Consider the following 25,290-nt stretch of genomic DNA (forward strand, 5'->3'; position numbering starts at 1 on the left):
TCACACTTTATATACACCTGTGTTTATTTCATGTTTTACTTGCCTATTTCATTTTTAAAAATTTTGTGTAATCTGGTACCAGTAAAATTCTATTATTTTTTGGAAATTTGATAGCATACTTTAATATCTTTTTTCTTCTGTATTTTCCTTTTCCTTGTTTTCTTCTTTTTCCCCTCCCTGTCACCTTCAGTATTTTTTTATTTTTTTTTTTTAGCTTTTGTACGAAATGAATAGTATCTATTTTGTGTACTGTTCTGTCTGGCACACAGCAAATATTTAATACATATCTTTTGAATGCTACTAATGAAACAGAACTATTTTGTCAAGTATTCCATCCCTTTTGAGTGTTTGTAATTATATTAATATAGCAATTAAACTAGAAATAATTTAATTTTGCATGAACTTCTAATTTGTTAACTAATTTGATACACTAGTGCTTTATTAAAATTAAAAAAAAATTTTTTTTTAATTTTGTATTGGAGTATAACCAGTTAAAGCAATGTTGTAAACTAGTCCTTTAAATGTTAAGAATTTAACTGTTACTGATTATACAATTTAGGAAAAAAAAAATTACCTTCTTAGAAAATGCTTAATATAAACAGAATTCTTGCACTATGTTTTAAAAATTTCACAGTTTCCTGGATATTTGCAGGATTCTGAAATTAATGATATTTCCTGACAACTCTAAGGAAGTTTATAAGTAAATATTTATTTATTACCTTTAAATGGACTTTATTATTTCATCATATCTAGCTTTTCATTAGAATAAAATTTTGCTTTTGTTTTTGCTAGGAATCTTACAGTTACCTATCTCAGGAGATTGCTTAGAAAGAAAAATGATGTCATAGAGAGCATTTATTTATGGGAGAGCATTAAAGAAGCAGCATAAATATATGGACTTTGTCCATGACAAGAACTGCTACTTGGGTGTCATGGAGATTATTCCTAGGGTTGCTCCCTTTTCCATGGGTTTCTCTGCTGGTCACTGCTTGGGCCATAGCCGCTGCCAGTGACCTCCCTGGCAACTGTGGCAGTGAGCTGGGCTGCCACGGCAGTGAGAGGCAGAGACCATGGCCAAGGCAGCATCCTCTGGATGCTTCCCTTGATGACAGATAGGGATCCTAACTCTGTTAACCCGAAGACATTTAAAATGGTAACCAGTCCCAGATTCTGCATTGTTCACGAATCCTATGTCCCCTGTTGATTTGATGTTATTCAAAGAAAAATACGGAGAAGGCAATGGCATCCCATTCCAGTACTCTTGCTTGGAAAATCCCATGGATGGAGGAGCCTGGTGGGCTGCAGTCCATGGGGTCGCTAAGAGTCGGCCATGACTGAGCGACTTCACTTTCACCTTTCACTTTCATGCATTGGAGAAGGAAATGGCAACCCACTCCGGTGGTCTTGCCTGGAGAATCCCAGGGATGGCGGAGCCTGGCAGGCTGCCGTCTGTGGGGTCGCACAGAGTCGGACACGACTGAAGCGACTTAGCAGCAGCAGCAGCAGCAAAGAAAAATAGAAGTATAATACTCTCTAGAGAAACAGAGGAATTCTCCAGCGCATTTAAAATCCATGAATTTCCTCATTCTTGTATTCACAAGGAACATTTCTACATTCTGGAAAATCTAGTGAATTGGTATCAGTATTTAAATTGATTTTGATACTTATAAGTGGCTTATAAGACAGAAATAAAGGTATTGAAATTTTGGAGGTAGGGACTGTAATTAAATAATAGAATCTACCTTCCAGTTATGAGATCAACCTAATTTTCAGATGCAGTGTTAATGCTTCTGTTTCTGTAAAGTAAAGCTCCATTTGGGCTTCCCTGGTGGCTCAGAAGTAAGGAACCCACCTGCAATGCAGAAGACATGTGTTTGGTCCCTGGGTTGGGAAGATCCCTGGAGGAGGGCATGGCAACCCACTCCAGTATTTTTGCCTGGAGAATCCCATGGACAGAGGAGCCTGGAGAGCTACAGTCCACGGGGTCACAAAGAGTTGGCCACCACTGAAGTAACTGAGCATGCATGCACAAAGTTCCATTTAAAATTGTTTTGCCTACTTGTTTACTCTCAATAATTTAGAAAAATATTCTATGATGTATAAGAACAATGCATATAATTTCTGTATGATCGTAGTTTAGTGAGGACCTTCTGATGTCCATGTGAAACCAGTGATTAGAAAACGAAATAACAGAATGAAAAGTCAGAGGCTTTGCTAAGGCTTGCTAGGAAAAACATGTAATTGCTTCTCCCTCTCTTCCTTAGTGGTTTCTCATTGAAAGTTGAAGCCACGTTTGTTCTCCCCCACATTTAATTGTCAAACTCATCTGCATCATTTAGATATGTATAGATTTTTTTTAGTTGGTGGAAGTCTTTATGTTTATAGCATTTCTCTCCCTCTTTATACAGTGAAGAAGTTATGGGGTTATACCAACTCTAAAAGTGCAGGAATCTTTTCTGCCTTGTTTACCTCAGGGTCTCCAGCTTATAGTAGGTGCTCATTAAAAATGTATTGCCTGAATGGTGATCTGGTGTTACAGACTAGAGACAGTACCCTCTAAGGAAGAACCATAATTTACCTAGGGCATTTCACAAACAGTGATAATTGGGGAATTAGAAATGGTATTCTGTTAATTTGGGTGACTAGCTGGATAAGTGAACTTATCCTAGATGACAGAACTAACTTATTCCAGGTAGAATTATTCATTGTACCTTTCTCCATCACTTACCCCTTGCTAACTGTTTATAAGCCACAACTGATTATTATTAGTCACGAAAAGAGGCAAACAGGAAACTAAGTAAAAGAGATTTACTAAAATACAATGAATGTTGCATACTGTTTTAGACATCTAAAAAGGTGTATCTCATTTCTGCCAACTTAATAAGAATTTATATTTTATTGTTGCAATTTATTTGACATAAACACTCTAGGATTCTGATAAACCAGTGGACAAAATAAAGCTTTGTCAAATGAAAGTGACTGTTGCTCATCCAGGAATCATGGAAATTTGCAAAAAGAGTGTGTTTACGGCCAATCAGGGGAGACACTTTGTAAATAAACTCTCCCATAATCGAGAGTTGCCATTTAGTGGGGAAGAGTGCCAATTTTACAAAATATTTTAGGCACAAAAGAAAATCTCTTAGGTCCTGTCCTGAAAATGACATGAACATTGTTCCCGTTCCTAAGGTCTGGAGCTGGGCTCTCTTATTGACAAGACGTGATTAGGAGGAGTCTATGCCATTTTAGACTAATGACGTAAGTTGGAGGATATTCATTATGACAAAGTATTTACTGCTTATGAGCACTAATTTCTAATAAATGTTTAGTTTGCTTCTTTTTGTAATGTTGTGGATAGTTGCCTTAAGTGTTATTTGTGAATGAGCATTAAACACAATAACCAGGCAGCTCTTTTTTAAAGACCCAAATTAAAATCCCAGATAAAGACACAATCCTAGATAGATACTGATATAAACTACATTTTGCTGGTAGTTAGTCATCTAATTTGGCAGAGAGGAATTTGTTTCTGAACAAATTCCTTAAAAGATACAATGACAATAAGCTAGTTGATTAGATTTTTCCCCTGTAACTTTTCATTTACTACTTGGCAAAGACAATTTGGGACAGATTTCTTTATTTTCTCCTCTGGCCTAAAACAAAAAACCCCCACTTTCCAAACTGTTACCACCAAAGAGTTTATTAAATGGCTGAAAAAGACAGCTGGTCCCACCATCTGTTAAAATTTTTCAGGGGCCAAATAAAACAGGTTACACCTTTAGCCATGCCAAGTCTTGCAATACCCCCTTCCTCTCACAGCCTGGGGAGGGCTAATCTGAATTTCACGCTCTGATTTTGCTATTGCTAATGCTTGAGCTGCTTATGTGAGCTCCTTGTTGCTTCTGTTACCTCTCTTTCTTAGTTACAAAGCTATTTTCACATTTCAACGAAGCTTATTTGCCACCATTACCTTACACCTAGAGCTTCTATAGTTATACCCAACAACTAGAAGAGAATGCATAGACACCTAATTTCTGACTTTTCAAGCAAAAGGGGAGAGCCAAAAGTATGTTTCTGTTGTTTTGCAACCATTTTTCTATAAATGCTAATGGAGGTAATTCAGATTTTGGAACAAAGGCTTAGCTCACCACACATTGCAGGTGTGAGAGGGTTGAAACAAAAGAGATGCTAACCCTAATGGTATTTCTTGTCATTAACAATTCTTTGATGTTCACACTGGAGCCTCCCTTTTATCTTTTAGTTTTTCAGCCATCTTTGTTAACACGCAGCTCAACTGAATCTTTTTTTTTTCCACCTCCCCCGGCCTTTAAAGACATCTGCAAAATGTTTATGCTAAGTTAGTTTCCACTGCATCTTTTAGTACCAAGGCAAAGTAAGATGAGATAAAGCTTGTGAGGTTATTATTAAAACATCAGTAAGTTTCTATCATTAAGCTGAAGGGGAAGATCAATAAAAAGGGAGCACTTAATGTTACTTTAATAAGGATGAGTTTCCTGTAACAGGACTTGGGATTAACTTTAGTATTATAGAAGTTGGCTTTACAATAAGGACATTGCTGTGATGAGAAGAGTTTAATTTGCCTTTACCCAATTAAGCACTTTGCAAATACTCTGAATGTACTTGATCTATTTCCTGTTTTATCGAAAGCGTTCCTGATAGAGCATATTTTAAGATTATTTGACTATAGCTTTTCCTTCCTTCAAGATCAGTCCCTGGCAGACTGCCAGACTGTCTAAGGCTGGTTTCCCTCCGTCTGTCCTTCTGTCCATTTAGGATTGGAGGAGGGAGGAGGTGCGATGATAGAGAGTAGAAATGCAGCTCCAAGAAAAGTTTAACTTGCTTTGATGACAGCAAAAAAGTAGGGAACAGTCAACACTACATAATATACCCGTAATATATCATCCTAAGCTATTCAGAGGCGGGATCTGCAGCTACCCAGTGGGTGCAAAGTAGAATCATATGTTTCACACCAAAATTGTTTGGCTGACCTTACTATTCGTTAGTACATTTTGCATTGTTTTGAATAAAGCAGTGATGTTTATTAATTGTGTCTTAATTAACGAATACAGCTTTTCTTTTAATTGCTGGACGGGACAAAACGTTTAACTAGTTAACTGTTCAACCAGTATAAGTGCTGATCTCTCTGGACAGTTTATTTGTTTTCACCTGAGGACTCATTTTTGGCAGGTATTAATTTGGAGCTAGGTTAATACTACTGTTCACAACTATAATAAATGTGGCAACTCCCTCAGCCTTTTATATATAGTTCAGCCCCAAATGTCAAATGCTAGGGAGCAGATAATAAGAAAAGATAAAATACAAATTAATGTTAACAATGTATCTATTTTATGATTTTCCTCTCATATTATTTAATAATTCTTAGCATTTATATGATGCTTTTCATCTTCAAAGCACTTTACAAATGTTAGCTAATTAACCACGAGGTAATGAGGCCTGGATAATAATGCTGCAGTACATTTTCTCTAGCTCAGATTATAAAGTAGAAATGGAGATGTATGTATTCATACATTAAAAAAAACTAACAATAGGTGGTCTTAGAGATTTTTTTGAGTTCGAGACTCAGCCAGTTTATCTTCTATGTATAACTTATGTCTCTCTTTAAAATATCTTGGGCAACTCAGATGCTCATGAATTGTATTTCCCATCTGGCAGAGGGTTGGCAAATTTGCTTTCATCTTAGCCTTGTCTGTTCTTATTCCTTGCTATTTTCACCTGGAGCTCTCTCCTCTTATCCAATAACAGAGAAAAGTCCAAAGGGAAGGACATTCACTATTAAGAATTAGGGACAAACAATCATCTTGTTCTTCCCCCAATTTTCTATGTTCTTTTCCCATATGTTTCCCATGTAGTTTTCAGCTTGTGGACTACACACTGAAACATTTGTGTTATTTTATACTTCAGTATAAGGCGCTAGTAGAGGTATATTTCATTACTTTAGAATGGATGTATGTTTGTGCTACGGACAGTCTGACTTTGTGTAAGGCCTAAATTATATAGCTTTTCAAATGGTAAGCATACTTTATTCAATATAAAGTACTACTCTCTAATATAAAATGGACTCCAGTAAGGAAAACTGTTCCCAATAAAAGCACTGTAGTTCATAGCTGACTTCCATTAAAAACTAATAAACACACAGTTTTATGAGAATGAAGAATGAATGAATTACTGCACTCAGGCTCTGAGGACAGGTCTTATTTTCCTGAATCTTTAATTTGGAAAAGCCACTAAAGCTAATAAGACTCTTCTTATTCATGAATAAGATCTTGAGAATTCAGAGGGAATTTTATTTGAACCACATAAAGTCTTATATATTCTAAGTCAGGGAAATTTAATTTAGCAAGCAGTTATCCTAATTGTTAAAGGCTTTCCACTCTTTTTCCTATGAATTACGGTATGGAGCTATGTCTACAGAGCCCAAACCCAAGACTGATAAATTGAGGTTCCAATCTGGGCACTCTGTCCTCCTGAGATGTGGGGAACATGCTGATGCTACTGGAAAAAGCCAAATGACTTGGGGAACATGCTGATGGTACTGGAAAAAGCCAAATGATGATGGGTGTGTCACAGACCACAATGTCCAAAGGACAACTGAATTTTTTCACTTTTCAGTCTATTTCTGAAGTCCTGAAATCCAGTATCAGCCTGTCTGCCTTCACAGTAATAATAGATCACCAAAGAGAAGAAGAATCAATTGCTAAGATTCATTGAATCTGGTCTTAGTGATACGGCCTCTTGACCAAAGTAGCACTAGCTGACAGAGTACACATAAAATGTACCATTGTTGTAGGATTGGTTTCCTCCAAAACAAATGAGTTATACATTTAACTTGCCGTCACATAATGTGATCAACTGGAGCTTACAATATGATGGTCATGGGGAAGTGTTTCTATTATGAATTATGACCTTGTCCCCAGCCTTTTGTTCCTAAGGATACCTGTTGTGTGGTGTGTTATTTTGATGACTCCAGTCTTCAGATAGGGGTGGGGGAGAGGTCAGGTAGGACAAGAAGTGAAATCAAGACTATTTTTTAACATCAGTGACAAAACCTACCCCCTTGTCTACTTGCTGGGGGAAAGGAGTGAACCCCAGTGAAAACAAGAACTGAACCAAGTTTTTTTATACTATTTCAATTAAATCTATCAAACATTTCCTTGCTAACTGATTTTGCTTCTGTTGAGAGGATCATCACCACATATAACAAGAAACTAACCTGATCCAAAATGCATAGGTTTGTCTGCAGTAGTTATTAAGTGTATACTGACAGAAATACCCTGTGGAGGCCTTGTAGAACTTCAAACTCTTACAGTGTTTAATAAGAATTATTTCTTGTTATATCTAGCTTGTAAGCATAAATAATGGGGAAAAGATGTGAATTTGCTAATAATTTTTTAAAGGTGCTAAGTCACCCAAACATATTAAATATAAACAGAATAAAGATGTTAGAATAGTAGTCAGTAACTGGAGAGACCTAGTATACTGAATAGGTGCTTCAGTGGTTTGATGGTTGTTGATTGGCAGGATCCAAATCTGGAAGTGAATGTAGGATGCTGGATTTCAGGACATAAAGTCTTGGGATTTCATGCTGGTTCAGGAAAAGCCAAGGAAGCTACTGATTGAGGGTTCTTGGAAACCCAGGCATAGGCCCCATGGAGGAGCCCAATGCCCTTACTGGACAGATGAAGAAACTACAGTTTTAAAGAGATTCTCTCCCAGCTCCTACCCTCTTTGTCCTCTTTGATCATGTTTTCTCCCCTCTTTTCTGAAGTGTGCTTGGTGAGCTGTTAAGCATCCCATAGTGTCTTCCTCCTTCCATAGTCAATGATCAGTTAGTTATCTATTTTATCAACAGTGTTTTTTAGCTTAGGTTCTAGCAGTCAGAACTACTGCCTGTGGCTGCCTTTGCATAACACACCCCAGACTTTTTACTGCCTGTCAGTCTCCAAAAAGTTTGTTTTTCTTGGTTCCTTGCTTTAGTACCAGCTCTCAGAAGTTAGCACATCTGAGAAACTAATCACAACAGAAATGTAGATTGTGACGAGAGAGTTTAATGCACTCTTCTTTCAGATAAAAGATGGCTTAGGTGGTCTTCAAACAGAAGGCTCACCATCATCTTTCCCATTGTTTTGTTAATTTTCACCAAGAAATCCAGGATATCTCTGCAAATTCCTGCTGAGGCTATTCCACACTGCCTCCAGACATCCAGTAATTTCATATTTCATAAGTTAATAGCTGTCTGAAGCTTCAAGTTTTTTTCAAATTCTGCCCCATTGGACTGTGCTGAACATTTCCACACCTCAGTTTCCTGTAAAAATGCTACTAATGATGATGATAACATCTATCTAACAGATTACTGTGAAGATTAAATGGAGCATTAGGGGGTAAAGCCCAAGATTTGGCATATAATGGGTACTCAATACATGCCAGTTCAATTATTCTCAGATAAAGATTAAATGAAAGCATCGGGATATTATATATTAAACTGCATTTTGGCTATCTGTCCCAGGTGGATCGTCATTTAACTACCAATGTACCTTAAAGGACAGTGAAATGCAGGCTGCATGGCTCCTGGAAAGAACTTGCTTATAGGACTCTGATACATCTGGATTGCCTATTGCTCCTTCCTCCTAGCTCTCTGACCAGGGTCAGGTAACCTTTCTGAGCTTTCGGTTTATACTTTTCACCTACTTAACATAGCCATTGTGAAGATTTGATAGGAGAACGCCAGTGAAATTGTGTTAAATGAATGCACTAAATATTTAAATTTCAAAAATGGCTTTAGATGTCCTCGATTATATCTGTAAATATCTGTGAAGTTGTTGCCAGGCACTAGGTCTGGTATCAACATCTTATACATTTGGAGAGTTAGAGAAATATTTTTGGAAAGAAAAACATCTCTTTTCTAAGAGATGTCTGTTCTGTGTACAAGTGAGGCAGATCTTAGACAGTATGACATAACCAGGAAGTCTGACAGTTTGGTACAGAGAGCCTAGAACACAGAATAAATTGACTTAGATTCTTTCCTCTACTCTGTCACTGCCTCCCTGTGTGACCCCAGGGCAAGTCCCTGGACCTCTGCTCTGTCATCTGTGAAAAGAGTAGATTGGCCTAGAGATTTTCTAAGTCTTAATAACTATCCCAAAATAGAACCTTTGCACGTACAGGGCAGTGACATGTCATTTTTATGTCCTGAAGTCTAGCAAGTGACATTCAACTATCCAGTGACGTCAAGGAAGGTTAATTTGTAGAAATATTTTCTTGGCAAATCAAACCTCTTTTGTTGTTTTATTTTGTTCCCTTCCTTTTGTTTTGAACTGTATGTGGCTCAGTAAATCTACAAGAGTGTGTGAATGAAGACAACATTCTGAGTGACTCAAAAGACTAGCATTCTTTGCTGGCTGGTTTGGAGAACAGTAAACAGTAGAGGTTTACGTAAGTGGGAAACATTATGCAACTAAATAAATAAGCACAGGCTCTCCCCAGGTTGTCACTGGTTCATGTAATGTCATGTGTAAATGCACAAAATCCTTCTCTACCTTAACATAAGTTTATTACAATGAAAGCCTGATTTGACTGGGCACCTCAATAAAAATAGCCAAACTGGTGTTTACGCATAGCTGGGTCAGTCTTTCAACCAATTAGCCTGATCAATAACTAGTCTGACTTTATTGAGAGGTCCTCAATGGATCAAATGATTTAAACCACTGGGTCTTATTAGACACAGTACTGTGAACAAGTCATGGATACAAATAAGAAAATATTTAAGAGGAAATATCTCAACATCCCTTTAAAATTTCTACTTCACACAAGGAAACCCTCCTGCACTGTTGGTGGGAATGTAAACTGATACAACCACTATGGAGAGCAGTCAGGAGGTTCCTTATAAAACTAAAAATATAGTTACCATATGACCCTGCAATCCCACTCCTGGGCATATATCCAGAGAAAAACATGATCTGAAAGGATACATGCACCCCAGTATTCATTGCAGCTCTATTTACAATAGCCAGGACATGGAAGCAACCTAAATGTCCACCGACAGAGGAATGGGTAAGGAAAATGTGGCACATATATACAATGGGATATTACTCAGCCATTAAAAATAATGAAATAATGCTATTTGCAGCAACATGGATGGACGTAGAGAGTGTCATACTGAGTGAAGTAAGTCAGACAGGGAAGGAAAAATATGACATGACATCACTTATATGGAATCTAAAAAGAAATGATACAAATAAACTTACTTACAAAACAAAAAGAGACTCCCAGACTTAGAAAACCAACTTATTGTTGCTTGGGGGAAGGAATAGTTAGGGAGTCTGGAAATGTCATGTACATATTGCTGTATTAAAAATGGATAACCAACAAGGACCTATTGTATAGCACATGAAACTCTACTCAATGTTATGTGCCAGGCTGGATGGAAGGGAGTTTTGGGGGAAAATGGATACATTTATATGCACGGCTGAGTCCCTTTGCTGTTCACCTGAAACTACCACAACATTGTTAATCGGCTATACCTCAATACAAAATAAAACATTTAAAGTCTGAAAAAAAAGCTTCTACTTCACACAAATTTGACTTAGGATGAAGACTATCATAATTCAATAATAGCTACATAGAAAAGGGGCACCATATGTAATTAAAAAAGAAATCCCCCAAAATTTATTTTAGGAAATTGTCTCTGAACTTTGAAAGAGATTATATATCTATATCTATATATATATACACACACACACACATATATATATATATACACACATATATACATATATATACACACACATATATATACATATATATACACACACACATATATATACATACACACATATGTGTATATGTATATATATGATATAATAGTTTCTTTCTCTTGAAGGTTATGTTACTTGTTATCAGGGAACTGGCATTAAATAACTTATGAAATCCCACAAAGCAACATTAACAGTATGAAAAACCAACACTCACAGCCCTGAACAAACCACTTTTCAATGACTGCTTTAATGTCTAGGGCAGTCTAGTTATTACAATGATTTTTCACTTTTGAACCTCACCTATTTCATTAATAAAAAATTAAATCTCTCCCATTTTCAGTCTAAATCTCAATTCTACTCCTTCTCTTCAGTCTCTGATTGCTTCCATCCTAAAAATCTGGATAATCCTACAACCTTCTTGAATTAACTTTCTATCCTTTTCCTTCTTTTTCCTACTAAGCTTCTGGAGAAGTGGTCAGCTGCCACAGGAAACTAAAGTGACTGTCCCAGACATCCAGTTAATAAATTACAGAGCAGTTCCAGACCTTAACCTGTTTCTTCTGCATGGGGTCATCTTTAATTTATCCCTCCCTATCCCTTCCTTCCCTATCCCCTACCACTCAACACATAAATGACATTTTTGCAGGAGGTATTGGTTTCATACCCTTTCTACTCTCCTTCCATACTCTCACTCAGGTGCATGCTCGTGTGCTAAGTCGCTTCAGTTGTGTCTGACTCTGTGCAACCCTATAGACTGTAGCCTCCAGGCTCCTCTGTCCATGGGATTCTCCAGGCAAGAATACTAGAGTGGGGTGCTATGCCCTTCTCCAAGGGATCTTCCCGATCCAGGGATCCAATGCATGTTTCTTACATCTCCTGCATTGACAGGCGGGTTCTTTACCACTAACACAGCCTAGGCCTTTGCTGCCTTTTGCTGAACTAATACGTAAGACTTGCAGCTGATCTTGCTGCTCACTTCTCCCCTTTACACTACTGCCAACAAGCCTTTGCCAAATCCCAGCTCTGTTTATGGCATTTCTCTGAACAAAGTCTCCAGTGGTTTCTTTTTGCCAGTAGAGTACAGACTCCCTAGCACAACATCCAAAGTTCTCTATAATCAACGTCTCTAGTTTTACCTATTACATATGTTCTATGCACTAATCAAACCAGAAAAGAACCTGAATTTTCCTGCTGCTTCACTATTCAAGATTCAGGATGAATACTGATACCTTCATGAAACATTCCTTTAGGTTCTGTCCTCTAATATTACTACTCTGCCATTTCCTAGTAAATATTTATCCATGTGTCACATTTTCCTTTCTATATTGTAAGCTCCTAGATCAGCTCAATGATAGTGTCTTGAAACAGTAATATCTGGAGGTTAGTCATGAGGTATAGAACAATCATTTATGTTTAATAATAGTTCAAATTTATTGAACTGTACACTTTAAAAGGGTGAATTATATGGTATGTGAAACTTATCTCAATAAAGCTGTCATAAAAATGGAAGTTCAAATACTAATATTTGTAAATAATTTAAAATCATTTACATAATTTTAAGCAGAGCACTGGATTTCCCTATTGCTCAGATAGTAAAGAATCTGCCTGCAATGCAGGAGACCTGGATTCGATGCCTGGGTCAGGAAGATCCCCTGGAGAAGGGAATGACAACCCAGTCCAGTATTCCAGCCTGGAGAATTCCATGGACAGAGGAGCCTGGTGGGCTATGGTCCATGGGGTTGCAAAGTGTCAGACACTCTTGAGTGACTAGCACTTAAGTAGGAAAAGTTACAACAAAACAAATAAAGCATTCACACATTTGTTCTATTTCTTGAGATCTCATTTGAAGTGAAGTGAAGTGAAGTGAAAGTCTCTCAGTCGTGTCCAACTCTCTTCGACCCCATGGACTCATCCATGGAATTCTCCAGGCCAGAATACTGGAGTGGGTAGCCTTTTTCTTCTCCAGGGGATCTTCCCAACCCAGGGATCTAACCCAGGTCTCCTGCATTGCAGGTGGATTCTTTACCAGCTGAGCCACAAGGGAAGCCCGAGATCTCATTTAAATGGCAGTAAAGAAGAACTGAAAAGAATAAATGCAAATTTGTCATGGGAATAAACTCAAAGATGGAATTGTCAAGGGGAATGATTTTAACATATTTCTGGAAGATGAAAAGTGGAAAAAGAAAGTATCTGCTTCCAGTAATTAAGAACTAGGTAATTCAAACTGCCTTTCTTTGAGGTCAAATAGTAAATTAAGAAAAAAATTTAAAAATACCTAACTAAAGGCATTGGAAAGCTAGCAAGAGAGTAAAGAAATACTGAACCAAGGTCTAGGAGAAGACAGAAATTCTAAGAGGATAGCTCAGCACTGGGGGTAACTTTTCTTCTGGGAGACACTTGCCAATTCCAGAATAGACAACTAAGAAGAAGAAGCTGTTAGGTTGAGCAGTGTGGGGCCAATGGGACAAAAGTTGGACTCTTAAACATATAACATCCAACACATGCACACATACTCGGACTTGGATTGCAAAGAGCTCCCCTCTGGCAGATAGGGAACCAGATGCAGCTGCTCTCACAGGGACTGCAGGTCCATTTCCAACCGTCCCAGACTCTGAAGTTGGATTAAAGTTGTCCTGATTTATTCATGCCCCAGAAAATACTACTGCCTTATGGAGGAAGAGAATACTATTGTGAGCCTCCAATTACCTTTACAAACAACTTTGTACATATAATTTCCATCATGAAATAAATAATAACTAAGACAGTAAGAAAACATGAATGAGAACCATATCTAGTAAAACTGTTGGAAACCAAAGAGAGGGGAAACCATAAAAGCAGCCATGGAAAAAGACAGATTACCTTCAAAAGAACAATTTGGCTAAAGCTGACCTCTCAACAGATACAATGAGAACCAGAAGTTAAAGTGTTGTCTTTAAAGTTCTAAGAGAGAGAAAAAAAATAAAGTTCTAAGAGAAAATAACTGCCAATATAGAATTATACACTCATCAAAAATATCCTTCAAGAACTAAGGTCAAATAACAATATTTTCAGTTGAACAAAACCTTATAGCAGCAGACTCACACTAAAGGAAACTCTAGGCAGAAGGAATCAGATTCTAGAACAGAGATGTGGGAAAAAATGAACAGACATGAAAAAATTAATAATGTCTTGTGGGATATAAAATACGTATTAAATTAAGATACCCCATAACAGTGGGAATATAGTCAAGGAATATGATCGATAGATAGATAGATACTGTGAATAGTGTTTTAAGGTCCTTGGATTCTTGCATTATCTAAGAAGAGGGTATAAGTAGCATAAGTAATATTAGATTTTGATAAGTCAAGGGTACATACTGTAATTTCTTGGGTAACTATAAGAGAACGATAAAAGTGTGTGTGTATATGCCTAATAACATAGCCTCAGAATGTATAAAGAAAAAAATTGACAAAAATAAAAAGGAATAGGCAAATTCACAATCACAGAGGGAGATTGTAACATATTTCTCTTAACAACTAACAACTAACAGAAGCAGTCAAAAAATCAGTAAGAGTGGGAAGATGACAACTTCAAACTTGAACTACTGTGTATAAATTAAAGGCTGTAGAACACACCTAATTTTAAAGTATATATGGACTATTTATAAAAGTTTTATTCAAAAAATCATATGCTAAGCCATGGGCAGGAGGAGAAGGGGATGACAGAGGATGACGGTTGGATGGCATCACCAACTCAATGGACATGGGTTTGGGTAGACTCTGGGAGCTGGTGATAGATAGGGAGGCCTGGCGTGCTGTGGTTCGTGGGGTCACAAAGAGTTGGACACGACTGAGCGACTGAACTGAAAGTCTCAACAAATCATAGTAAATTAATTCTTTGGCCATAACACAATTAAGCTAGGTTCAACAACAAAAAGAAGAGAAAATGCCTGGATGTTTAGAAATTAATAAATTAAATTCCAAAAATCTTATTTAAAAAAGATCATAAAAGGAATGAAAATGTTTTGAGCCCAATAAAAAAATGGGCTTCCTTGGTAGTTCAGCTGGTAAAGAATCTGCCTGCAATGCAGGAGACTCCGGTTCAATTCCTGGGACGGTAAAGAATCCAGTGCAATGTGGGAAACCTGGGTTTGATTCCTGGGTTGAATCCCTGGGTTGGGAAGATCCCAGAAAGGAATGGCTATCCACTCCAGTATTCTTGTCTGGACAATTCCATGGAGAGAGGAGCCTGGGAGGCTATAGTCCATGAGGTCGTAAAGAGCTAGACATGACTGAACAACTTTCACTTTCAATAATAAAAAATACTTGTATGTTGCTGCTAATTTTATACTTAGAGGGAAGTGATAGCTTAAATGAATATATTAGAAAGGAAGTCATAAAATTCTAAAAAGTTAGGAAAAATAACAGCAAATTATATCAAAGAAAAGATATAATAACTATAGCAGGAAAAGTTTGTAAAATAGAAATCAAATAGATACTAAAAAGGATGAACAAAATCAAAAGTTGTGTTCCTTAAAAGACTAATAAAATTGACAAACCTGAAAAGACTAGTCAAGGAAAAAGAGAGAGAACACAAATTATCACAAATGAAAAGTGGACCTTTACTGTAGATTCTACAATATAAAAAATATCTTAAGATAGTTTTTGAACAATTCTAAACAAATCTGAAAAATGTAGAAGAAATGGACAAATTCCTTGAAAAAGAAAACCTACCAAAACTGACAGAGAAAGAAATAGAAAATATGAATAGTCATTTAATAAAGAAATTTATTCCATAATTAAAATTTTACCTTATAAAAAATTGTAGGCACAAACAGCTCCCTTAGTAAATTAAAAAAAATTTTAAGAAGGGATTATTGTCATGCATATACCAACTATTCCAAAGAAAGACAGATTGGATATTATGAGAATTAAAATTTTACATGCCAATTTTGTCATAAGCAGAGCTATAAACATTTTTTTAAAAATGAACAAATCAAATGCAGCAATATGTAAAAGGATAATACAACATGATAGAGTTGTATATAAGAATGCAGATTTATTCACATTAGAAAATCAGCATAACTCACTATTTATCAAAATAGAGGAGAAAATTCATAGGTAATTTAAATATACACAAAAACCAAGTATTTAATAAAATCAAACATCTACTTATAAAGAAAAAACTCTCCTACATATAGAAGAGATAGCAATCATTTGGTAAAATACTGAAAGTTTTCCCTTTGAGATTGGGAAAAAAAATGAGTCTTACTGTTAACCCTCCTAATCACTATTGTATTGGAAATCTTAGCCAGGTCAGTATGGCAGATTGATTATAAACATGATTCCATTTTCTATCTCTCCATGTACCTATGCCTTTTGTGACATATCTGACTTTGCAGCATATCTCGCATCAAGAGATAGATTCTATTAATCCACCTCAAATCTGGGCTAGCCTTGTATTTTGCTTTGGTTTAAAGAATGTGGTGGAATTGACAATGTGCCAGTCCTTAAGAGGCATCTCTCTCTTTTGGAGACAGACACTGTCACTGGGGATAACAGCAAATTGAAGGATGAGACCACAGTGAATAGAACTAAGTTAGCCCAGCTGTCCCTGCTGTGGCTCTAGATATGTAAGGAACCCAGCCAACATCAGTAAAGCTGCTTAGCTGACCTGTAGCTAATTTCAGATGCACAAGTGGGCCCTGGCAGGAACAGCTCAAATAACAGAAACATTCAGCTAACCCATAGAGTTGTGAGAAATACGTGGTTGATTTGGGGGTTTACGGGGCAGCAATAACTAACTGAAACAGGCAGTGAGTCAAGAAAAAACAAAGTATAAATATTGAAAAGGAAGAAAAAGTCTATAATTATTTGCAGAGGGTCTAACTGTATATGTAGAAAATCCAAAAATATCCATAGACTTGTGAGAAATATATGGTTGATTTGGGTGGTTTACAGTGCAGCAATAACTAATTGAAACAGGCAGTGAGTCAAGAAAAAACAAAGTACAAATATTGAAAAGGAAGAAAAAATCTATAGTATTTTCAGAGTATCTAACTTTATATGTAGAAAATCCAAAAATATCTACAGATACCTTATTGGAATTAAGGAGTAAATTTAGCCACGTTGATAGATCTCAAGTGCAAAATATCAATTGCATTTCCATATAAGGACAATGTCTTAGTCTGTTCAGTCTGCTATGGCAGAATACCATAGACTGGGTAGCTTAAACAACAGAAATTTCTCTCTCACAGTTCTGGAGGCTAGGAAGTCCAAGATTAGGGTGCTGACAGATTTAGTGTCTGGTGAGAGCCTGCTTCCGGATTCATAGGCAGCTACCTTTTCACTATATCCTTACATGCAGAAGAGGCAAGCAAGCTCTCTGGGATATGATTTATAAGGGCATTAATTCCATTTATGAGGGCTCTGTTCTCATGAAAGTGAAAGTGAAGGTCGCTCAGCCATGTCCAACTCTTTGACCCCATGGACTATACAGTCCAGGGAATTCTCCAGGCCAGAATACTGGAGTGGATAGCCTATCCCTTCTCCAGAGGATTTTCCTGACCCAGGAATCAAACTGGGGTCTCCTGCTTTGCAGGCGGATTCTTTATCAGCTGAGCTACCAGGGAAGCCATGACCTAATCACTTCTTAAAGGTCACGCGATCAAATAAATTGGGGATTAAGGTTTCAGCATACAAATTTTGTGGGGACATAAACATTTGGTCCATAGCAATCAACAAATAGAAATTTTTAAATAAAAATTACATATGGTGCAAATTACATATGGTACATAGGAATACAACTGACAAAATATGTATAAGATTTCTCACATAAAACTCTAAACCATTATTGAGAGAAGAAATAAGTAAGTAGAAGGATATATCATGTTCATGGATTGAAAAATCCAATATTGTATACATGATAATTCCTTCTAAACTGACTTATAGACTCAAGATAATTCCAAAGAAATCCCAACAAGTTTTATTTCCTCTAGAAGTTGACTAATTCTACAATATACAAAGGGACCAAACTAATCACAGGTGTTTTGGAGAAGAAAAACAATGTTGGAAGATTTGCTCTGCTATATACTAAGACCTATTATCAAAGTATGGCATTTAAGGTAAGGATAACAGATAGATCAATGGAACAGAATAGAGTATCTAGAAACAGGCTCATGAACACTTGGTTTATGTAAATAGTAGTAATTTAGAACAGCAGGAAAAGGATAGCCTTTTCTTTAAATGGGGCTGAGACAACTATCTATTACCGAAAACCTGAAAATTGACCCTTACTTTTCACCATTCACAAAGTCAATTCTGTGTGGGTTGAAGATCTAAATGTGAGAGGCAAAGCAATTAATGCTTCCTGAAGATACCAAAGGCAAATATCTTTATGACCTTATTAAGTAAAAGATTCTTAACAGGCTATAAAAGAGCACTAATCAAAAAGGAAAAGATTGATATGTTGTACTATGTTAAAGTGACAAACTTTTTTTCAATCAAAAGGCTTTTTAAGAAGAAGAAAGGGCAAGCCACCTAGTTGAGGAATTATTTGCAACACATATAACTAACAATGTATAATACATTCTTCAAATTAAAGGAAAAATAGTCAATCAATAAAAAACAGACACGTAGCAAAAGGAGGTATCTAAAGTGGCCATTAAACACATATAAATATGATCAATATCGTTATTAGTCAGCGATGTGTGAGCTATAATCACAGTAAGACCCTACTATATACTTGTCAGAGTGCTCGTATGAAGAAGACTGATCACAGCAAGAGTTGGTGAGAATGCAGAACAATGGGAGCTTTCTTATACTACCAGCATGGCTAAATTGGTACATCACTTAGGAAAAAAGTTTGGCATCAACTCCTGAAGTGAGGGTCTGTGTACCTTAGGATCCTGTAATTCTAATCCTAGGTATATAGCCAATAGAAAGGCATGCAAATATAAATAAGAGACATATACAATAATGTTGTGGTAGCAATTTGCAAAACAGACCCAGATTGGAAACAATTCATATTTGTCTATCAAAAGTAGAATGGCTAAATAAATTATGGCATAATTATATCCTGGAATACTATACAGTCATGAAAACGAATGAACTACATTTACATCCCATAACACAGATGAACTTCACAAATATAACATTGAATAAAAAGAACAAGGCCCTCTCAAATTACATACTACATGATTCCATTTATATACAGTTTCTCAAATCTATCTATAAAAGATAGAACCTAACTGTAGTGTTTAGGGATACATGTAAATGGTAAAACTATGACGAAGATCAAGGAAGTATTTACCATAATGTCATGAGAGTGCTTCTCTTTGGGGAGGTAGGTGGGGGTAGTGGTGATTGGGGAGGAGGCTTCTAGGGTGGCTGACAGTGTTCTGTTCTTGACTGTAGGAGTGGCTACATACATACTCGCTTTCTGATAACTTATTGAGCTAAGCCTTCTGATTTGTGCCTATTTCTGTATATGTACTATATTTAAAAATTAAGTTTAGAAAGGAGATGGAGGCATATCTGCAGATGAACCAAAATGGAGGAAGAAACAGTAGCTCAGAACATGAACACCAATGGTTTCCATGAAGTTTTAAAACTGCTGTTCTACTATTCTTGGAATTATTTCTATTTTGTCCAAGGATCATTATTCTATCTGTTTTGATATTATCCTTCAGTCTCCTGGTTTTCTTCATGCCAGGCATTCTCACAGAGCTACTATCTGAAGTCAATGGCACAAAAAATAGGTATTTAATTACATAATTTAAAGTTTAAAAGGTAATCAACAACAATTTAAACACAGAATTGTAAGCACTGGAAGAAGAGAGGGGTGAAGAAATTGACATAAATGCACATCTTTCATAGAGGGGAGAGTAGATATTGTCTAAAATGACAAATCAACATCAAAGCAAATTATTCAGACACATGATGGAAACCATTAAAAGAATTAGAAATAATTTTTAAAAACGACTGCTTCTGGGAGAGGGACTAAGTTTGGGGCATTGAGAAGAAGAATGCTCTGGACTGTTTTGACTTTTGCTTTGTTTTTGCTATATGCACATTACCTTCATAAATCTAGTAAGACATCTATGAGATTCCAGTTTGCATCATTCTCATCTAAAGATTTAAGAATGCTCTTTGAGTTTGTGGCATTTTAACTAGTCAAAGAGTAACATCTGTAGTCTGTCTTCTCTATGCAATGACTGATAATGAGCATCATTTCTAAAGTACTGTCAGGAGCTATGATATTACCGAAGCAGTTATTCTGTGTGACCAGGTATTTTAGAGCTTCTGAATTATGATTTTATAATTACTTCTATTTCCTTTTAAACTTTATTTATGGATATATTTTAATTAGAAACAAGCCTGTGTATACAATTGTACACAGACAAGTGGGAGATTACGATCATTTATATTCAACAGTTTGAACAGCTAACATTATCAAATCAAAAGTAGATGTATCAATGATGAAAGTGAAATTGCCCAAACTACTCATATTAATAATAATGTTAAAATCTATATACTCTATATACTATATTTTAAACAATAAAATAAAATGCATTTGTGTTTCTGCTCTATTTGCATACCTTATGAACATACATTTAGGGTGAAGATCTGGAAAAAAGATCAAGACTCATTTTTTAAACAGTAAAGTTTAACTATTGAATAATTGGCTCTATTTCTTTTTCTTGTAACATTACAATTTCTGAGATCTTTAAATGCCTCATTTCATCATTTATGTTTGTAAAATGCTTATTAGAACTCTCCCCTTTAAAACTTTGGTAACAATTATTTTTTCTATTTCCTCAAGTATATTTTTGTCAAAATTTAGGTACTCCCATGTGTACTATCTGCCAAATATGTTTAAAGTAGAAAGAATATAAAGAACATCTTTTCTAGAGAAAGGGTCTTGTTGGATTTTCATATCACACAGCAGTCTCACATATTGTTTTGCACAGAGTAGTTACTCAAAAGAGTTTGTTGCATTGGATCACACTGAGTCATATATGGTATAATATGATTAAATAGGACTAGTCCAAGCTTCAGTGAAAAATCAGAGCTTATGGTATAAGAAAAGTGATCAATCCTATATCACATATAATTGAAAGTAACTTCAGATATGTTTGTGTAACTAAATCTCTCCACTCACTCAAGGTGGGCATGTCCTCCCTGTGCTGGGCACTGTGCTAGACTCTGTGGCCACAAAGATGGATGAGACAAGATACTTCCTCTGCAGCTACTCACGGCCTCATGGAGACAGTCAACCAGGGAATGGACAGCTACAAAATGATGTGACACGAACTCTGATGAGTCCAAATTTTCTTTCCAGTTCATTCCTTTCTTTTTACCGTCAAGGTGATGAAGGTGTCTTAGTAAGGTGGAATAAAGAAGCAAAGCTTTATCAGAATAATAACTAGCAGCAGAGGGGTTCATTTGCCTTAAAGGAAGAACCTGAAAGGTTCAGGCTTCTTCCCCTAAGCATGAAACATTATCCTGGCCTCAGAGACCTTGAGTGTATCCCTCTGGGATGGGGGCACTCAGCAATGGAGCCCCAACACTGTGGTGAGGCGGGAAGGATAGAAAAGACCAGCAAAAGGAAAGAGGATGCAGTGCAGAGGTGAGGAGGAAAGGGACTCCTGGCTTTTCACAGGGGCAGATTCTGCATGGAACGACGTGGTAGGAAAAATAAAGAAATATCATCAGTGTCCTCAGGTGAGACTGTTACTCTCGTAGATATTGGGACATGAATTATAGGTATTGCTGTAGTGGAGGTGTGCTCATGTCCTACAGGGACTCAAGAGATAAGAAAAGGAGGGGTTGCCCAGCTCAGGCTACAGAGCAGATGTTACAGGGGGAGGGGAGAAGGTGATGGAGGTAGGAGAAAATGGTTTGGAATCTGAAAATTGTTCAGTAAGGCTCCAGCACAGACCACATCAAGATCAACCAAAGAAGTTGATCCCATTGCACCTTTCTTATTAAATGACAGTCAGTGAATTACCATGATTGTTCTTACCCTCAACAGACTTGGGAGGCAGGAAGTATAGCTCAGTGCTGAGCAAAAGATGCCCCTTTTGAAGATGAAGAAAAAAAGAAAGGGTGGACTGAGTTGTCTTCCTCAGGGATAGAGTCCACAGGTGACAGAGATTTGTAATATTCATCTTCTCCATCAAGCACTTTGATTTGGCTGCAACAAAGGAAAGAGTTTAAGCAGAAAAAGAAAACAAGTACAGCAGTCATCAATGGGGCAGCTAAAATTGTGAGTACCTGGAACAGGGCTGGGCCCTCACACTGGGTGGTGGGGCAGAGCTTAGTGTAGCTCAGGGCCTCCCAGCATGGAAACTGGGGTCTGATTCACAAAGCCTTTCACATCTGGGTCACACACTAATAACGGGCCCGATTTAGTGGTGTCTGGAAGTTGTGATCATATTGCAGTTTGATTTTTGTGAATTAACTTGTCTGGTTCCCTCTAGATGAGAAAGTTCCCCTCCTGACCATCTTTAGCTCTCAAACTACTACCAATTACCTATCTCATTGTTATTCTCAATAGAGACGCTAACAGTCAAATCAGCCACAAACTCTGTAGTGTCCCCTGGCTAATCATTGGGAGAAAATTTCCTCTGTGTACCTTTAAGACTCAGGAGTAGAGGAATGTGGAGGAAGGAGTATTTGCACAACTGGAGTGCTCTGATTGTGGGAGAGTTTTATACAGCCCAATACATGTCTTGAATTATAAAGACAGTATAATTCCCTGGGATAATTATGAGAAATAACATTTACCTTTTGGTGGCAATTTCAGTCTTTTCAGACAGAATAGATTCAAGTTTTGTATACTTGCTACTGTGAAAAGTAGTTTCCAATGTCAATAATAGTGATGATATCCCCACTGTGTATTTTTAGAAGCCTCTCCAGAAAGTTTTGCATTTTCTGAATATCACAAAGGACCCCGTCTGTTTACAGTTGCTTAGAACTAAGAAGACAGATATTTACCCAAGTTTTCTTGGCTTCCTCTTGCTCCCTTGATATTCTAGAGTTCCCTGTGGAGAGGGCCAAGAACACACAGTCAAAGCAAAGCAGCAAGTCGTTAATTTTTAATTCAAAGTGATTTTGTGTTGAATGCAAGCAGATGCTGATAATATCAGAAGTCACAGCATAATTTTTTTGATCAAAGGGCTCAAGTGAGCCTGATGAAGCATGCATCTTGCTCGTCTTTGATAAACCACATCAATTATTCACCGTGAAGGCAGACATCCTGACATGAAAGCAACAGATAAAGAGCCTAAGCACATGTTCAAGACGAGAGTATAAGAGAGTGGGGGTGGGGCTAGAGGGGCTGAAACAGGTATTAATAACAGAATTATTAACTGGAAACAAAGCCAGTGAAACAGCTTTATGGCCACTTTGAACTCACATTTAACTGGTTATAGTACATGGTGTCCTCAGGGCTACTCAACATTTTGGGCTCCTGACATCTTCGGCGAGGTGTTCGCTGCTTCTGTGCAAGACCATTTTCTGAATCTGCAACAGGATAGCAGAACTTTTCTGTCAACTATCTGAGGTTTTGGGAAAATTAAGTGTAAAATTGCTCATCACATAAATGCATTTAGCAGAAACCCTGTCCTATTTTAACAGGCAAGTTAGAGCTTTGCTAATATCAGGAGAAATACGCCACGCGCGCACACACACACACACACGGACTGCTAAGTGTAAACAAGGGCAGCTATCAGGGACTTTGCCTTCATCTTTCTAATCTGAGTCAGCAGTCAACAGTGACAGAAGGCAAATTGGTTTGTCCATGCTGGTGAAGTAGAGGTTGGTGGTCAGCCTTTGTAGAGTAGAGAATGCCCTCTTGGTGAGATAGTTAAGGCAATGAAGGCAATCTGGGGCAGTTTGTACCACGTCCTACAGTGAGAGTTCAAAGACATCTGGAGAACACACATTGCTGGGTAGATGAGAAACAAACCTTTTGGTGGGATACATTTTGGAGGCAAAGTGGCTTGAGCTAGTATTTTCTGAAATGCTTTGAACAATGCCACTGATCATGCAGTCCCTGGAGGTAGTGTAAAGGAGAAGGGGAAAGGATGATTGCATGATTTCATGGAGCAGCCTCTCTGTCTTAGTCCTGATTTCAGAACCCTGGACCAAGAGTGCACTGGAGATTAAGAAGCCACGTGTACAACGAAGTCATGACTTATTTCCCTTCCAAGTAGGTGCTTTCTGTGAAACCTGCTATCCTTTTGCACTATATCTGAATCAGAATTCAGCAGTTCTAACTTCTTGCCAACACACACACAGACACAAACACACACACAAACACACACACACACAGCTGCCATAAAATACTGCTCATGAGTATCATGGTCTGGAGAAGAGAGATCACTTTCCTCAACCAAGGATATGTATACCATAAACTAATTATTTATAAAAGAGCGATTTGTACTTGGAATCATAGTTTGATTTTATTAGAGATTCTTACTCTACAAGGAAATTCTAGGGGAATTTTCTAAGTGAAGAATGACTCAGCAAAGACCATTATGAAGAGCAAATTATCAGTTTCCTAAATATGAAGTTTTGCATTTTTTTGAACTGGAACATATCTATGTTTGAACATGACTATTAGAACCACACAGGGCTTTAGGAACTGTCTGTTCTAAATACCCATTTTTTCACAAAAGGAAACTGAGGCCCATAAATGTGGAATGACTCACTCCAGTTTAAGTGGCAGAGTAGAGACCCAACCCTAGATCTCCTACCTCCTATTCTAGCAGTTAAAAAAACTATACCATATTGTCTTTCTTAATACAAAATTCTTTTAAAAAGTCAAAGGTCTGCATAAAAGTAAGCTCCATGAAAAAATATTAATTAGCACAGCAGAATGATGGTGCTTGCAGAGGATTCCAGTAGCCTGGACAGACATCCCCATCTACTTCTTCAGGAGCTGTGCAGAGAACAGGACTCCAGCCTCTTGTACTAGCAATAACCTCAGACTATAAGGAATCCAGAACTGAAATGGGTACTTTCTGATAGTTCCAACACACCTACCTCCATATGCTTTGCAAAGTCTATATTTTGTAATATGGTAGAACCTGAGGTTGTGAGGCTCTTTTACGTTATACTTTCAGATTTATAGATTAATGAACAGAAGTGTTTAGAGTTAAGGTTGCTTGTTTTAAGCATGTACTGAAGATCTGACATCTATTCTCTTTTAGACTTTCTACTATTACAGGAATTCCAACCCTAGTACCTCAAAAGACTGATCTTAAATAGTTTTGGGATTCAGCTGAAGTTCAGCCCAGTTCAGTTGTTCTCTATGTAAAGATTACAATTGATCAGAAGCCTTTATTTATATTCTCCACTAGAAATGCTTAATACAAGATGTGGTTCTCAACTTTTGCTCCTGATGAACTTGCTGTACCATGGGTGGGTGTTCTTTTCCCGATTCTTAGAAAGAATCAGTTATTGCATTGAATTTTCTCTTTTTAAAGTGTCCCATAAATTAAAACAAAATATTAGTA

General features: G+C 37.1%; 1 protein-coding gene and 1 long non-coding RNA gene across 4 annotated transcripts in view; one reads left to right on the top strand and one right to left on the bottom strand.

The window, feature by feature from the left end:
* The window catches only part of LOC123331036, a 28,670-nt gene extending 7,490 nt beyond the window's left edge, over window positions 1-21,180 (top strand). For 2 of the 3 annotated variants that reach the window (XR_006547482.1, XR_006547475.1), the window contains exons 3-5: window positions 8,540-8,682; window positions 12,801-13,001; window positions 20,933-21,180. This is a non-coding gene — a long non-coding RNA (uncharacterized LOC123331036). The remainder of the gene's footprint in view (window positions 1-8,539; window positions 8,683-12,800; window positions 13,002-20,932) is intronic. The other variant, XR_006547479.1, reaches the window with a different exon arrangement.
* Window positions 19,510-25,290, bottom strand: part of MYO3B (myosin IIIB) — a 547,383-nt gene continuing 541,602 nt past the window's right edge. Inside the window, exons 34-37 of the mRNA XM_045163938.1 lie at window positions 23,187-23,293; window positions 22,766-22,812; window positions 21,792-21,962; window positions 19,510-21,146 (exon numbers count right to left, since the gene is read on the bottom strand). Coding sequence (XP_045019873.1) covers window positions 21,824-21,962; window positions 22,766-22,812; window positions 23,187-23,293 — 293 coding nt within the window. The 3' untranslated portion in view covers window positions 19,510-21,146; window positions 21,792-21,823. The remainder of the gene's footprint in view (window positions 21,147-21,791; window positions 21,963-22,765; window positions 22,813-23,186; window positions 23,294-25,290) is intronic.

This window comes from Bubalus bubalis, chromosome 2 (genome assembly GCF_019923935.1).
Source record: "Bubalus bubalis isolate 160015118507 breed Murrah chromosome 2, NDDB_SH_1, whole genome shotgun sequence".
Taxonomy (NCBI): Eukaryota; Metazoa; Chordata; class Mammalia; order Artiodactyla; family Bovidae; genus Bubalus; species Bubalus bubalis.